This window comes from Schistocerca gregaria, chromosome 3 (genome assembly GCF_023897955.1).
Source record: "Schistocerca gregaria isolate iqSchGreg1 chromosome 3, iqSchGreg1.2, whole genome shotgun sequence".
NCBI classification, from domain to species: Eukaryota; Metazoa; Arthropoda; class Insecta; order Orthoptera; family Acrididae; genus Schistocerca; species Schistocerca gregaria.
This window is the reverse complement of record NC_064922.1, coordinates 883302521-883318602: the sequence shown is the minus strand read 5'-3', so window position 1 is coordinate 883318602 and position 16082 is coordinate 883302521. Positions and strand designations below refer to the sequence as shown.

Here is a 16082-nt window from a genome sequence, read left to right as displayed (position 1 = left end):
ATCTACTCTGCGAGTAGACGTGCTGGCAGCAACTCCTTTATGCTCTGGGGAACATTCACGTTGGCACCCATGGGTCCAATGGTGCTTGTGCAAGGCACTGTGATGGCCAAGGGTGTTGTACATTAGTTGCAGACCACGTAAACACCTTCATGAACACTCATGTTTCTCAATAGCAGTGGTATTTTTCAGTCAGATAATGTGCCATGTCACAAGACCAGCACTGTGACTGATTGGTTCAAGAAACACAGTGGCATGTTCAAATTTCTGTGCTGGCCTCTCAACTTGCCAGATATTTGAACGTGTTCTGGATGATTAGTGTATCATTTTACTATTTAAAGGGCTTCTCAAAAACATCATTTAAATATCTGTCATTTCCTTGCTTGGTGTAATTGTTCCAAATTTAACAGGATATTTTATGCACAGCAAGAATGGGAATGGTTCTGTTGTCAAATGTTCTGGAACACATTTTTCAATTTCTCCCCACACAATGAAATATTTGAATTATTAAACAAGTATATTACACATCTGTTTTTTGAATCATCATTGCTTTTTAACTTTTCTTACACTAAATTATGATACTTCTCTCATAGTGCAAGTGCTTTGCTTGCTTTTTAACTTTTCTTACACGAAATTATGATACTTCTCTCATAGTGCAAGTGCACATAACAAAAATCATAACGGAAATATTTTTATACAAGGCTAGAGCACACCTTTTTGAGTGGAAAAGGCATTGAATAGCAGACTGCTGCATGGAGAAGGGTGATACGTAACTAATCTTTCAAAGATGTCTCTAAAAGTGACACACACACACACACACACACACACACACACACAAAGCTCCTTGCATCTTTAATTGAAATTCATATTGAAGGTCATTCAATTCAACAGTGACAATACACATCACACTTCCAGTACTTCTCATACCTATATGTTTAGTGTCCCATTTCATGTTATTCACTGAAATTTATGACTTATAATATACTCTGTGTGCAACTGTACAGTTCGTAGCAGATGGTACATCATATCAATATTTCCTACAGCAGTTGTATGTTGAGGGAGGAAAAAATGACTGTCTATATACCTCTGTATTCCTACTAATCTTTCCTTCTGTTCTCATGATCGTCTTCTTTATTCCAAAGATTCACATGAAAGTTCCCTCAGAATTTCTGTTAAAACTTTGAATGGTGATACCAATATGTTACAATCCTAGCTGTGTGTCCCTGAATTTCAGTGCATTGTGTTTTATTGATAAGGACTTCAGACGCTGGAACAACACTCTAGAATTGTTCACACTAGCTTATTGTTTGTGATTTCTTTTACAAATGCATTTCATTTTCCTGCAGCACTTCCAACAAATTTTAAATTTTCCATTTCCCTTCTGAAAGAGTCTGCTGGGTGGCAGAGTTGTGAAATATTCATGAAGTAACTTTAGTTTCCATATATTATTATTTTCCTTGTGTTTGAAATAACTTTCAGCTAATATACACAACCATTAACATTCAGTAAAAAATGTTTCGGAAGGGTTTGAAATTGTGTAAAGTTTGTTGGAAGTCGCTTAGTGCTCTCATTCTCAAATACTGGATGAATGAAATCTGAGCATTTGCACATTGTCAGATATGTTGCCTTGAGACAAAACACACAGTTTCTAACTGTATTATTTGTCTTACTGTGTTACACTCTTAATATAAGATCATACCTGTTAATGAGTAGATTATGTCAGCTTTTTAAATTTAGTCATTAGTTATGCAAAATATTGAAAATAAAACTTTTGTGTACCCTGGAAGCTATTAGATAGGAGAACTGCAAATGGGTGTTAGTACCATGCCCTGTGTTTCAGGATGATCGTTCAGTAATATAAATTCATCAAGCCAGTCACATAATTGGAAAATCCAGGATTAAATGTAACAACATTATGAGAAGGAAAGTTGCTACACATCATATAGCGGAGACGCGACTCAGCATCTCCGCTATATGGGGAGTAGCAACTTTCCTTCTCATCATATTGTTACTGTCACATATTATGTTTTACAGTGTATATTGCCTCTCAGGAGTCTGGGGAAACCAAATCTACCTGTACACCTGCATCTATTGTGTGCAAGGTGTCATGTATGAATAAAGCCACCAAACACGTGTTTTGTCTCTTGTCATCATATTTTTCCATATGCACCTCAACAATACTTCTAAATATCACAACAGTTATGTAAACAATTTGCTTAAAGGCAAGACTGCCCTTAACGTGGCTGGTTGAACACTGCACTGGTTTATTATGCATAATTCTATCAGATCTTCAAATTCACTTGCCTAGTCAGTTACAGGGGACCAACAGTTTAACAAGGTTCTGAACCATGGTGCAGTTACATTTTTCAAATTGGCAAATCACTGTCAGTGGTGAAAAAACAATAAGAACAGAGAAATTCCTTGAATTGTTTGAAGAGTGAAACAAACTGTGGATGTTTAAGCTTACACATACTGTTTATCAGCATAAGCCATACACATTGTTTTCTCTGCGTAAACCACACACATTTTATGTATACGGTAATAAATACTATATTTAAAAAAATTAGACTATACTTTTTCAGCATTCTTTCTTATTGAAATATAGGCTTTGTCAGAGGAAACCACACTGGTAAATGTTATTAATTTTATTTCAGATTAAAAATCTCAATTTTAATTGAAAATAAGAAAGTTTTGGAGGCTTATGAATGCCAGAGCATGTACTCAATTGGAGAAAGCAACCAAGAGTTGATGGAGTTTTTTCTTCGTGGTAATGTGTTAATCTTTACTCTTTGTTTTACTCTTTCTGCATGCATTATAAGAATATTTGAGATAGTTCATAACAAAATTGCACAAATAATAAATTATCCTGCTACACTGAAGTTATCTGCCTAGTAATAAACAAAGCCCTCATTTTGAAGGTTGATTTGAATACACATTGTTGTCATACTGGAGGTGTGTTCTTGCTTCCCTCTGCTTTTGAACTGACTTAATCATCCAATTACAGGATTGTGTACAGTTTAATGTGAACTCTAAACCACAGTGCAACATACGTTTCATGCATTAGTTGCTGAAAGAGGCTATACAGGACAGAAAAGGAAAGTCCTTTGACCAACTGGAAGCTGAACCTCAGACCTTTCGATAGCACTTTATTTTGCTTCATTTAAATTATTTTTGTACAAACTTGTTTACGTTGTAGTATTACGAAGCTGAACCCTGATCAAGCTGTTGAAGGTTGTTATTGTACTCGGTGAAAACTGTGCTTGTTTCCTTTGCTTGTTTCAAATTATATGTAAGAGACACTAAAGAGCCAGAGGAACTGGTACACCTGCCTAACATCCTGTAGGACCCCCACAAACATGCTGAAGTGCTGCAACACGACGTGGCGTGGACTCGACTTGTATCTGAAGAACTGCTGGGGGGAATGGACACCATGAATCCTGAAGGGCTTTCCATAAATCTGTAATAGTACTAGGGGGCAGAGATCTTTCCTGAACAACACATTGCGAGGCATCCCAGATATGCTGAGTAATGTTCATGTCTGAGGGGTTTGGTGGCCAACAGAAGTGTTTAAAACTGTCGTGTGGGGTGTTGCATTGTCCTGCTAGATTTTCCCATCTCCGTCAGAATGCACAATGGACATGAATGGATGCAGTGATCATACAGGGTGCTTACGTATGTGTCACCTGTCAGAGTTGTATTTAGATGTATCGGGGGTCCCATGCCCCACCAACTTCACATGCCCTACACCATTACAGAGCCTCCACCAGCTTGACCAGTCCACTGCTGACATGCAGGGTCCATGGATTCATGTGGTTGCCTCCATACCCATACATGCCCATCCGCTCGATACAGTTTGAAACGATACTCGTCCGACCAGGCAGCATGTTTCCAGTCATCATCAGTCCAATGTCAGTGTTGATGGGACCAGGCGAGGCATAAAGTTTTGTGTCGTGCAGTGATCAAGGGCATACGAGTGGGCTTTTGACTGTGAGAGTCCATGTCGATGATGTTCAGTTGAATGGTTTACATGTTTGTGGATGGCCCAACATTGAAATCTGCATCAATTTGTGGAAGGGTTGCGCTTCTGTCATGTTGAACTACTCTCTTCACTCTTCATTGGACCCGTTCTTGCAGGAACTTTTTCCGGCTCTAGCGATGTCGGAGATTTGATGTTTTACTGGCTTCCTGATATTCACGGTATACTCGTGAAATGATAGTATAGGAAAATCCCCACTTTGTGGCTGCCTCAGAGATGGAGTGTTCCATCGCTTGTGCGCCATCTAAAACACCACATTCAAACTCACTTAAGTCTTGATAACCTGCCTTTGTAGCAGCAGTAACTGATCTAACAACTGTGCCAGACACTTGTTGTCTTCTATAGGCATTGCCAACCACAGCGCAGTATTCTGCCTGATTACATGTCTCTGTGTTTGAATACGCATGCAAATTCCAGTTCCTTTGGTGCTTCAGTATATTACAGTGTAACTGCATTGCCGCAAGATGGAGTAATGTAAGCATTTAATCAGAATCTGCAGCCGTTAGACTTGGAACTTCGGTCCTCGGCTACTCTGTCAGGTTAATGTACAAGAGTAGGACTATATACCATGAACACCCTGTTACAAATGCCTCATCTTTAGAGATTGTTTTCTATGATATCTGTAAAGGAACCTATATTGGCATCTTTGGAAGTGTTTTGAGTTGCCTCTTTTCCTCCTCCTCCCTTTCTTTCTTTTTCTGTCTCATTATATCTCAAGGGTTGCAGCTAGGGCAAATTGTCAATTCTTGCCCATTCGAGGTGCACCAGTGGTAAGTTGTGAATCTGCTAGATATATTTCAGACATGGTGTATCTAGTACTGTGAAAACATATGTGCTTTGTGGTAAAAATGGATGTACAAAAGGCAATAGTGGCAGGAAAAATAATATTAAAGACATTGACAGACAGTAAGCAAAATTATTCTCTCTAATAGCCAAGTTGCAGAATTGACTTAAGGTGCTTCCAGCTCTTCTCCCAACCACCAACACCTATTTTGCCCATTTCTATGTCATTCCCATTTCCTTTGTGTCACTCCTGCTGCAATATACCCTTGCTCCTTTATTCTGCACCAGTTTAGAAAAGTATCCCTTTCCCTGGGTAAAACCCAGTCCCACATCCTGTTTCTCAACTGCTGCATAAACCTTGGAGTCCCCTCCAAACAGCCTTGCTGTGAAGATTCCTTTATCTGGATCCACCCTTCTTTTCACAATGACCTATATCTTTTCAGATTCCACCAATCCCTGGCCCTCACAAAAGTGGTACTGCAAAAATACATCTCCATGGCACAGGCATCCCAGTACTACCTATCCTCCCTCCACAAGATTATTCTACTCTGCAATCCCTACTCTACACATCACATCTCCGAAATTGAATCCCTTGTTCTCCAGCACCTGGAGGAGCATTCCAGACACCACCTCCATAAATTACCCTACCTGCTGACACCCTACTGCCACCTCAGGGCACCACTATCCAATCCCTATCATATCCAAAGTCTTCTTGTCTACCTTTCATAGCAGCTAAACCCTGCCTAGCTGACCTTTTCAATTTGCCACATCCCCCAAAAGTCCCTACTAACCCTCCACCAAAACCGGAGTCAAAACATTCCCGTAACACTGTTGTTATCCTTTCCTCCAAAACTCTCAGCTCTGCAGAAGTTTCAGCCCTATCTGAAGGCCTCACCATTAGCCCTACACCCAAATTTAACTAGGCTGGATTTTAAAGACCTCCTCCTCTTTCTCCCAATCGCTGCAATGGAAGCACCGCCAATCCTTCCAACCAAAACCACCCTTACTTTCTCCAACTCAGCCTCACCATCCTTCCCCATGTCCCTTCCTCACCCCCTTTAAATAGAAGAAATAACAGCCATATAAAACCCCAAAACAAATCCAGACCTAATCATTGTACCTGCAGACAAAGGTTCCACCACTATTGTGATGAATTGCAGTAACTACCTCACAGAAGGTCTCTGCCAATTGTGTGGTTCCTCCACCTATAAAATTTGCCACTGTAGTCCCATCCCAGTAGTCCAATTCAAACTTCAATCCCTGCTTAAATCCTTAAGCCCTTCTCAAAACATCTCCCGTAAGTCCATTTCCCTCCTCACACTGCACACCCACCTTATTCATGCTCCCAAAATCCACAAACCCAACAATCCTGGATACCCCTCTGTGGTGGTTATTGTGCCCCCACTGAAAGAATTTCAGCACTTGTTGACCAACACCTCTAACCAATTGGCCATAATCTAGCTTCCCACATCAAAGATACCAACCAACTCTCCATCATCCGCACCCCTTTATCTCCCGGATCCCTACTCATCACTGTTGACGCTACCTCGACCTCCACCATCCCCACCCCTTTACCCCATGGATCCCTACTCATCACTGTTGATGCCACCTCTGTAAACACCAACATCCCTGAGGCCCATGGCCTTACGGCTATTGAACACTACCTTTCCCAAAGTCCTTCAGACTCCAAAGCCACTACCTCATTCACTTTACTAACTTTGTCCTAACCCACAACTACTTCTCATTTATAGAAACAAAACTGCGGCACAGCCATGAACACCTGCATGGCACCTTTCTATGTCAACCTTTTAATGTGCCATCTAGAGGGAGACCTTCCTAGCCTCCCAAAACACCTAAACCCTAGTCTGGTTCAGGTTCATTGTTGATATCCATGATCTGGACTCAAGACCCTATATCTTCGTTCCTTCACAATTTCAACACTTTCTCCCCCACTGGCTTCTTGTGGTTCTCCTCAAACCAGCGTGCCACCTTCCTAAACATTAACTACCTCCTCTCTGATGGCTCCATCTGCACCTCTGTCCACATTAAACCTGCCAGCCACCAACAGTACCTGCATTTTGACAGGTGTCGTTCCTTTCACACCAAAAAATCCCTGCGATATAGACTGGCTACCTGTGGACGGCATATCTGCAGTGACAAAAACTCACTTGCTCCATATACTGATGGTATCACTATCACCCAGACATTTAGATCTCCATTATTATCCAGTGATGTGGGCTGTGTTCCCAGCTGAGAGTTGAATCTTCATGATAAGCCAGGATTGAAATAAATGTTATCTGCTTCCACTATTATAATATCTCAGTTTTAGCAGTCAGTTATGTCCTTTTTTGTCTTGAAGAATGGTTTAAAAGTCCTTTCTCACTTTCAAAACTTGTCTCCATCAAGCCTGGGATGGTTCAGACTGTTTTGGATGCTGAAGATTGGTGCTTATTTTATACAACCCATGTATTTGCAATAGGTTAAACTGAGAAAGGTCATGATGGTCAGTCTTCATTTTTTGATATTCACCTGGCTTTGGGCTTCTGCATGGATGCAGCAATTACATGGCACCTGGAGAATGACTGAAGCCACAAGTTCTGTGGAAGAGCTATAGTGATTTGCGTTTTATATTGGTTTGAGCTCACTTCAGATAAGAGGTTAAGGGGGGCTCACACTGAGATTGATGGATTCATGAACATCAAAAGAAACAACATTTAAATTAAGATCACAAAATTAATAACTTAACAGGCACTAAAAAGAAATGTGGAGGCATTGTATTTTATGAAAAACTGGAAGTAAATGAACACCAACAGGCAGTCTTGTATATGCATTGAGTAAAATGTTGCAGATAAAGTAATAAACATCTTAGGCGAAAACAGTGATTTTTTACATTTTAATTAATTTAGAGGTAAGGTTCCCCATGTAAAGAAAATCATGCAATTTTTTAAAAGTTGTAAGTTCATGGTAACATTAACCCATTAAACCATTCCATCTAAAATATTTTGTCTAATCAACATTGATGTTGATTCAGGTCCTATTTGTATAAGCAATCTTTCTAAATAGATAACTTATTTTTGCAATCCCCTTAATTTTTTATTTATATTTACATTATGAGAATTTTGTACCTTACTAGCAGTATTAACTTCTGTAAGTAAAGATAATCATCTAAATATACTTACACTCTTTATTTTACAGAGTTACACCGAGCTGAGCTCATGGATCAGATATTTTACCTAACATTGACACCTATGGAGGAGAAGTGCTTTTTCCAGTTTCTGGAGAAGTCCTTAGTTCATGGAGGTGGTGGAACCAAGTTAATATACTACTTGCAGCAATGCAGGTATGTCAATCTTCTTTTTGCATGTACTGCAAATGACACATTTGATCAATAAGACAAGAAACGTCGTCAGTGAGTCCTGTGGTGTAGCTGCTGTATTATGTGTGGATCTTACAGAGCTTGTTGTTTATCAACAATGTAGAAAAAGACAGATTGCTACTTAATGTAAAGAACATATGTCAAGTTGCAGACAACCACAATTAAGACACTTACATAAAGCTTTCGGCCACACTCTTCATCAGTAAAAGAAAACACACACTATTCACAAACACTGCTCACGCACACATGACTGCATCTCAAGCCAGAATGCAGCTATCACATGGGATGCAAGCAGCAGTCTGAAGGGGCGGGGAAGGGGAAGGCATAGTAGTGTATGGATGGGAAGAGAGACGAACACTGTCTGGTTTAGTGTGTAGGTACTAGACTGCCAATGGGTGCAGCATCCCTTCTCCTTCCCCACTCCCTCCAGACTTCTGCTCGTATCCCATGCGATAGTTGCATTCCAGCACAAGATGCTGGAGTTGGCGGTCATGTGTGCGTGAGATTTGCTTGCTTTTGTGACTGAAAGCTTTATGTCAGTAGCTTTTAATTGTGGCAGTCTGCAACTTGACGTGCCTTCTTTATGGTAAGTAGCAATCTGTCTTTCCCTACATTGTTGATATTCCTGACTGGAATTTCCTGAGCTTGTTGTTTATGTAGCATGCTTCTTGTTGGAGTGTCATGAGGCATACCAAAAGACATTAGACAGGCATGTGCTGGGAACTGAATTAGTTCCTCTAGAAATAGAGAGACAATGTTCCAGGGAACAAGCTTCAACAAGTGTTTCAGCGCGCAGGATTAGCCGAGCGGTCTTAGGCGCTGCAGTCATGGACTGTGCGGCTGATCCCGGCGGAGGTTCGAGTCCTCCCTCGGGCATGGGTGTGCGTGTTTGTCCTTAGGATAATTTAGGTTAAATAGTGTGTTGTCAATGCTTAGTCACTGCTGGAACTCAGCTGCAGCTTCTTGTGGGTAGACAGAAAAAATTGTTGAGCAAGCTTCAACATTTTGGCTAAGAATCTACACAGAGGTGTGTAATGGCTGAAAGGTGTCTGTAAATGTGAACAGAACTCGTAAGCCTTTAAAGTGTGAGTTAGAGCAGGAGATTTGAATTTGGATTACCTGTGTTCGAAGTGCGTCAGTAGTTAGTTGTTGATTGCCCATGTGGTTGTTGGATGTAATCCAGTTTCATATCAAGTTATAAAATGATGTACATAACACAACATTAGTTAGCGGGGGGTGGGGTGGGGGAGGGGGGTGGAAGGAGACCAGACAGCAAGGTCATCAGTCTCATCGGATTAGGGAAGGATGGGGAGGAAGTCGGCCGTGCCCTTTCAGAGGAACCATCTTGGCATTTGCCTGGAGTGATTTAGGGATATCACGGAAAACCTAAAACAGGATGGCCAGACGCGGGATTGAACCGTCGTCCTCCCGAATGCGAGTCCAATGTCTAACCACTGCGCCACCTCGCTCGGTAACCAAGATCTATTCTGCAATTTCTAACCTGACTGTAGGAGATGATGTCTGTGCTCAACACCTTGAGTCACTATTTAGCAGAGGTTTTGAACTCCTCCCAGTATCACACCACCTTCCTCCCTCGGAAATGAGTGGGATATACTTCTCAGAATCATGAATGCTACAGTGCCGCAGTGCTGCCTTTACTATGAGGGAGCTTGGCCATGCTCTCACCTCATCCTGATACCCCCCCCCCCCCCCCCCTACGGCAATTACTTTTTTTCTTCATAAATACAATTGCATTTGGGCAGATGACACATTTCCCAGATGCTGTTGTGAAGACACTGTCATACCCATATCTAAGCCCAGTATTGACAAACACCTTCCTTCTATCTACGCTTCATTTCCCTCACCATCTGTCTTTGTAAGGTGATGGAATGTATGATTCTTGGCTTGCTGGTAAAGTGGCTTGATCTCGGAATCTACTAACCATTGCACAATGTGGTTTTCATGCATGCCATTCTGCAGTTAACCATCTCATTACTTTGTCAACCTATGTCATGAATGCTTTTCTGCAGAAATACGAGACTGTGCCCATGTTTTTTTGATTTGGAGAAAGAGTATGACATCTGCTGGAGGACTAGTGTCACCTGTACACTTTACACGTTGGGCTTCTGGGGCCATCTGCCCCATATTTTTCAAACACAGAGTTTTCAAGGTAGATTGTGGGTTCAGCTTTGTCAGACACCCTTATCCAGGAAAATGGGGCGCCTCGAGGCTCTGTTCTGAGCATCGTCCTCTTTGCTATAGCCATTAACCCTATTATGAGCTGTCTCTAGCAAACATGTCCTGCCCCCTTTCCATCGATGCCATTGTGATCTGTTACAGTTCTCCATGGAGTTGTCTCCTTGAGTTGGATCTTCAGTGATGTCTTGATCATCTTTATTCATGGAGCATCCACAATGGCCTTCGCTTTTCCAAACTACCAGTGTTAAAGTGGCACGACGTCCTTCTCATTGTATGAATACCATCTGTCTTCCATTCCCGGCCACCCATCCTCTTTTCTCTATCACTCTCTTGACAGCCAGTATGGGGTGCACACTTCTCTATTACTTCCTGTAATTCACTTTTGGCTACTGCTCTGGCACCATAATGTCACGCTAACTGCCACATTTCCGAAGGGTGTGAACACTGAAGGGTTAGCTTAGTGCTGCAGCCGGCGTTAATCCCGGATCTCATTTGCTTCCCGAGGACACTACTCCAGCTGTGATTTGTTGCTGGAAGATTCTCGACCTTTGCACACAACTTAGCACTAGCACCTTCACGTACACTGATGGATCTAGGAGCGATCATGTTGTGCCTTCATCGTTGGTTCCAACCATTTTCGGTATCGGGTCCCAGAACACTGCTAGATTTTTACAGCAGAGCTCTTCAAGCTTGTCAAGCTACATACTACTTCCAGCAACAAAGGCTTTTAAATTGTCATATATTCTGATTCTCTCTGTGTTGTTCAGAGCCTCTGAGTGCTGTATACGGTTCATCCCGTAGAGCGACAGGGCCAAGAAAGCTTCCACTTGCTCGTTGTTGAGGGAGCCACTGTGATTTCATGTGTGTTCCTGGTCACATTGGTCTTCCAAGAAATGAGGCTGCTAACACTGTTTCCAAGGCTGCAGTAGTCCTACCTCAGTCTGCTGGCTCTTTAATTCCTTTGGATGATATCTATGTTGCTGTTGCAGGTGGTGTGACTTTGGCATCTCCACTGGTCCGCCGTTCACAGGTACAAGCTCCGGGGAATTAAATCTGTCCCAGTGGCTTGGTTGATCTCCTCTCATTTCTCTTGTTGCAAGGAGATCATTTTAGCTATGTTGCATATTGAGCACTATATTTTTAGCCATTGCTGTTTGTTAAGACGTGATCCTCTACCACTTTGTGCTCAATGCTTATGTGTTAGTGTATTTTGCCTGAGTTATCAGCCATTTTAGCAAACAATACTTGAGGTGTTGATCACATATTAACTTTAATTAGTCATAGTAGTACAGCGAAGGACATTTAATCTTTGGTTCGGGACCACTGCTGTGTCTATGTATTCTGTTTACCTTTCTCCAAGGGGAAGTCCTTGTTTTTAGCTCTCTTTCTTTCTGTCAGTTGGCTTAGTGTATAGTGACTTTTAATTCCTTTCACGTATTAGTGTTCTGAGATTAAGACATGGGCACTGCAACCTCAGTTTTAGGAAGGAAAAAGAAAATAAACAAAAAACACTTTTAAAAGATATTTAAAAGATATTTACCTAGTACTGACATACAGGTCTTACCACTTCAGTTATTAGATGCTGGCTGACTGAATTGTGGGCTCCCACAGGTATTTGCAGACATGCACAGGAACCACAAGTGAAATCTCAAATTACATCTTACTATATAATGATTCAACAGTCAAATTTAGTAGAGATTCTGTTGATTAATTAATAGTTTTAAGAATAATAATTATGATGGAAATTTGTTGGTACCATACAAGAGGCGCAACAATAGTGAGTTCATTCGAGAGCATGTGCCTCAGTTAATTTACACACAGGGCTACACACTATAGACAATCAGGCTAATGATTTTTCATGTTCACAAAAAATCTGTAACATACAATGTTAGAGTATTAGATGATATTTCTTCTAGCCCAGAAGTTATTTACCACATCTTCTTCTTTAAAGACAATGTTACAGACACGACTTGCTCTGCGTAAATTTCTTGCTTCTCTGAATTATTACAGCTACTGTTGACACAGATAGATCAGGTGAAATAAAGAAGTAATAAACGACATTGGTTTATTATTATAAGAATTAATATGTTTCACATTATTAGTGAACTAAACAGAAATTTACTTCTTCTCTCTATCGTGGACAGGAAAAGAGAGACAGTACAAGATCAATGAAACATCGGATGGGAGTTCTTATAAAACATAAAAAAATTAAGTTTCTTAATTTTGTGTTCTAACTATCTCCACAAGCCTGATTGCTATGGGTGTACCGCATTTTCATATTTGCCATGTATTACTTAGACTAATTAATGGATGAAAATAAATAGAGAAAACTAAAACATATACCCTTATAGGTAAACCAGCTTAAGTCCTAACACAAGGTGTTATTTTATTAGATGAAGTAACAGTTTCATTTAACTGCGTGTTAGAAGTCATAAAATTAAACACACTATTTTAGTGATACAACATACCCAGTTTCATGTAAAATGTAAAGGTTCATAATTCTCCTAATTTACTCAATCTTAATTACTATCTCTTTCAGGTAATCAAACATATTCTCTATGTCAAGAGGCAGAGGGCAACAAATTTAGGACATCAGTTCATGGAATTAAGCAAGCTTGAAGGCTGAAAGTTACTTTTGGGAGGTGTAAATCACTATTACAAATAATTTTGTGTATAGGTTTTCGGGGAAGATGAGTAGTTTACTAGAAAGGGTATCGGGCTTTTGACTGAGGTAGAGAAATTTTCAATCAATTAGCTAGTTGCTCACTGGAAATCTCAACTCCATATATTCTGTAGGTATTGTATATTATAAATACCCTTAACTAAATTGCTTTCAGATAAAAATAAGGAAAATTTCTGGATTGTTGTTGTTGTTGTTGTTGTTGTTGTTGTTGTCGTAGTCGTTGTCGTCTTCAGTCCTGAGACTGGTTTGATGCAGCTTTCCATGCTACTCTATCCTGTGCAAGCTACACCATCTCCCAGTTCTTACTGCAACCTACATTCTTCTGAATCTGCTTAGTGTATTCATCTCTTGGTCTCCCTCTACAATTTTTAACCTCCACGCTGCCCTCCAATGCTAAATTTGTGATTGATGCCTCAGAACATGTCGTACCAACTGGTCCCTTCCTCTTGTGTAGTTGTGCCACAAACTCCTCTTCTCCCCAATTCTGTTCAATACCTCCTCATTAGTTACGTGATCTGCCCATCTAATCTTCAGCATTCTTCTGTAGCACGACATTTCGAAAGCTTCTATTATCTTCTTGTCCAAACTATTTATCGTCCATGTTTCACTTCCATACATGGCTACACTCCATACATATACTTTCAGAAACGACTTCCTGACTCTTGAATCTATAGTCGATGTTAACAAATTTCTCTTCTTCAGAAACGCTTTCTTCCCATTGCCAGTCTACATTTTATATCGTCTCTACTTCGACTGTCATCAGTTATTTTGCTCCCCAAATAGCAAATCTCCTTTACTACTTTGTCTCATTTCCAAATGTAATTCCCTCAGCATCACTCGACTTAATTCGACTACATTCCATTATGCTCGTTTTGCTTTTGTTGATGTTCATCTTATATCCTCCTTTCAAGACACTGTCCATTCCATTCAACTGCTCTTCCAAGTCCTTTGCTGTCTCTGACAGAATTACAATGTCATCGGCGAACCTCAAAGTTATTATTTCTGCTCCATGGATTTTAATACCTACTCCGAATTTTTCTTTTGTTACCTTCACTACTTGCTCACTATACAGATTGAATAACATCAGGGACAGGCTAAAATCCTGTCTCACTCCCTTCCCAACTGCTGCTTCCCTTTCATGCCCCTCGACTCTTATAACTGCCATCTGGCTTCTGTACAAATTGTAATTAGCCTTTCGCTCCCTGTATTTTACCCCTGCCACGTTTAGAATTTGAAAGAGAGTATTCCAGTCAACATTGTCAAAAGCTTTCTCTAAGTCTACAAATGCTAGAAACATAGGTTTGCCTTTCCTTACTCTATTTTCTAAGATAAGTTTTAGGGTCAGTATTGCCTCAAGTGTTCCAACATTTCTGCGGAATCCAAACAGATCTTCGCTGAGGTCGGCTACTCCCAGTTTTTCCATTCGTCTGTAAAGAATTCATGTTAGTATTTTGCAGCTGTGGCTTATTAAACTGATTGTTCGATAATTTTCACATCTTTCACCTGCTTTCTTTGGGATTGGAATTATTATATTCTTCTTGAAGCCTAAGGGAAGTTCACCTGTCTCATACATCTTGCTGACCAGATGGTAGAGTTTTGTCGGGACTGGCTCTTCCAAGGCCGTCAATAGTTCCAATGGAATGTTGTCTACTCCTGGGCCTTGTTTCGACTCAGGTCTTTCAGTGCTCTGTCAAACTCTTCACGCAGAATCGTATCTCCCATTTCATCTACATCTTCTTCCATTTCCATAATATTGTGCTCAAGTACATCGCCTTGTATAGATCCTCTATATACTCCTTCCACCTTTCTGCTTTCCCTTCTTTGCTTAGCACTGGGTTCCCATCTGAGCTCTTGATGTTCATACAAGTGGTTCTCTTATCTCCAAAGGTCTTGTTAATTTTCCTGTAGGCAGTATCTATCTTACCTCTAGTGAGATAAGCCTCTGCATCCTTATATTTGTCCTCTAGCCATCCCTACTTAGCCATTTTGCACTTCCTGTTGATCTCGTTTTTGAGATGTTTGTATTTCCTTTTGCCAGCTTCATTTATTGCATTTTTATATTTTCTCCTTTCATCAACTAAATTCAATATTTCTTTTGTTACCCAAGGATTTCTACTAGCCCTCGTCTTTTTACCTACTTGATCCTTTGCTGCCTTCACTACTTCATCCCTCAAAGCTACCCATTCTTCTTCTTCTGTATTTCTTTCCCCCATTCCTGTCAATTGTTCCCTTATGCTCTCCCTGAAACGCTGTACAACCTCTGGTTCTTTCAGTTTATCCAGATCCCATCTCCTTAATTTCCCACCTTTTTGCAGTTTCTTCAGTTTTAATCTACAGGTCATAACCAGTAGATTGTGGTCAGAGTCCACATCTGCCCCTGGAAATGTCTTAAAATTTAAAACCTGGTTCCTAAATCTCTGTCTTATCATTATATAATCTATCTGATACTCCAGGATGTTTCCATGTATACAACCTTTTTTTGTGATTCTTGAACCAAGTGTTAGCTATGATTAAGTTGTGCTGTGTGCAAAATTCTACCAGACGGCTCCCTCTTTCATTTATTAGCCCCAATCCAAATTCACCCACTGTTTCCTTCTCTCCCTTTTGCTACTCTCGAATTCCAGTCACCCATGACCATTAAATTTTCATCTCCTTTCACTACCTGAATAATTTCTTTTATCTCATCATACATTTCATCAATTTCTTCATCATCTGCAGAGCTAGTTAGCATATAAATTTGTACTACTGTAGTAGGGATGGGCTTCATGACTATCTTGGCCACAATAATGCATTCACTAAGCTGTTGGTAGTAGCTTACTCGCACTCCTATTATTATTTTTTTGTTTTATTTATTCATTATTAAACCTACTCCTGCATTACCCCTATTTGATTTTGTATTTATAACCCTGTATTCACCTGACCAAAAGTCTTGTTCCTCCTGCCACCGAACTTCACTAATTCCTACTATATCTAACTTCAACCTATCCATTTCCTTTTTTAAATTTTGT

The 16082-nt window shown here is 40.4% G+C and overlaps 1 protein-coding gene across 2 annotated transcripts in view; it reads left to right on the top strand.

Moving 5' to 3' along the window:
• The window catches only part of LOC126355049 (platelet binding protein GspB), a 309208-nt gene that overhangs the window by 126633 nt on the left and 166493 nt on the right, over nucleotides 1-16082 (top strand). For both annotated transcript variants that reach the window (XM_050005202.1, XM_050005201.1), the window contains exons 16-17: nucleotides 2652-2764; nucleotides 8012-8156. In XM_050005202.1, coding sequence (XP_049861159.1) covers nucleotides 2652-2764; nucleotides 8012-8156 — 258 coding nt within the window. The remainder of the gene's footprint in view (nucleotides 1-2651; nucleotides 2765-8011; nucleotides 8157-16082) is intronic.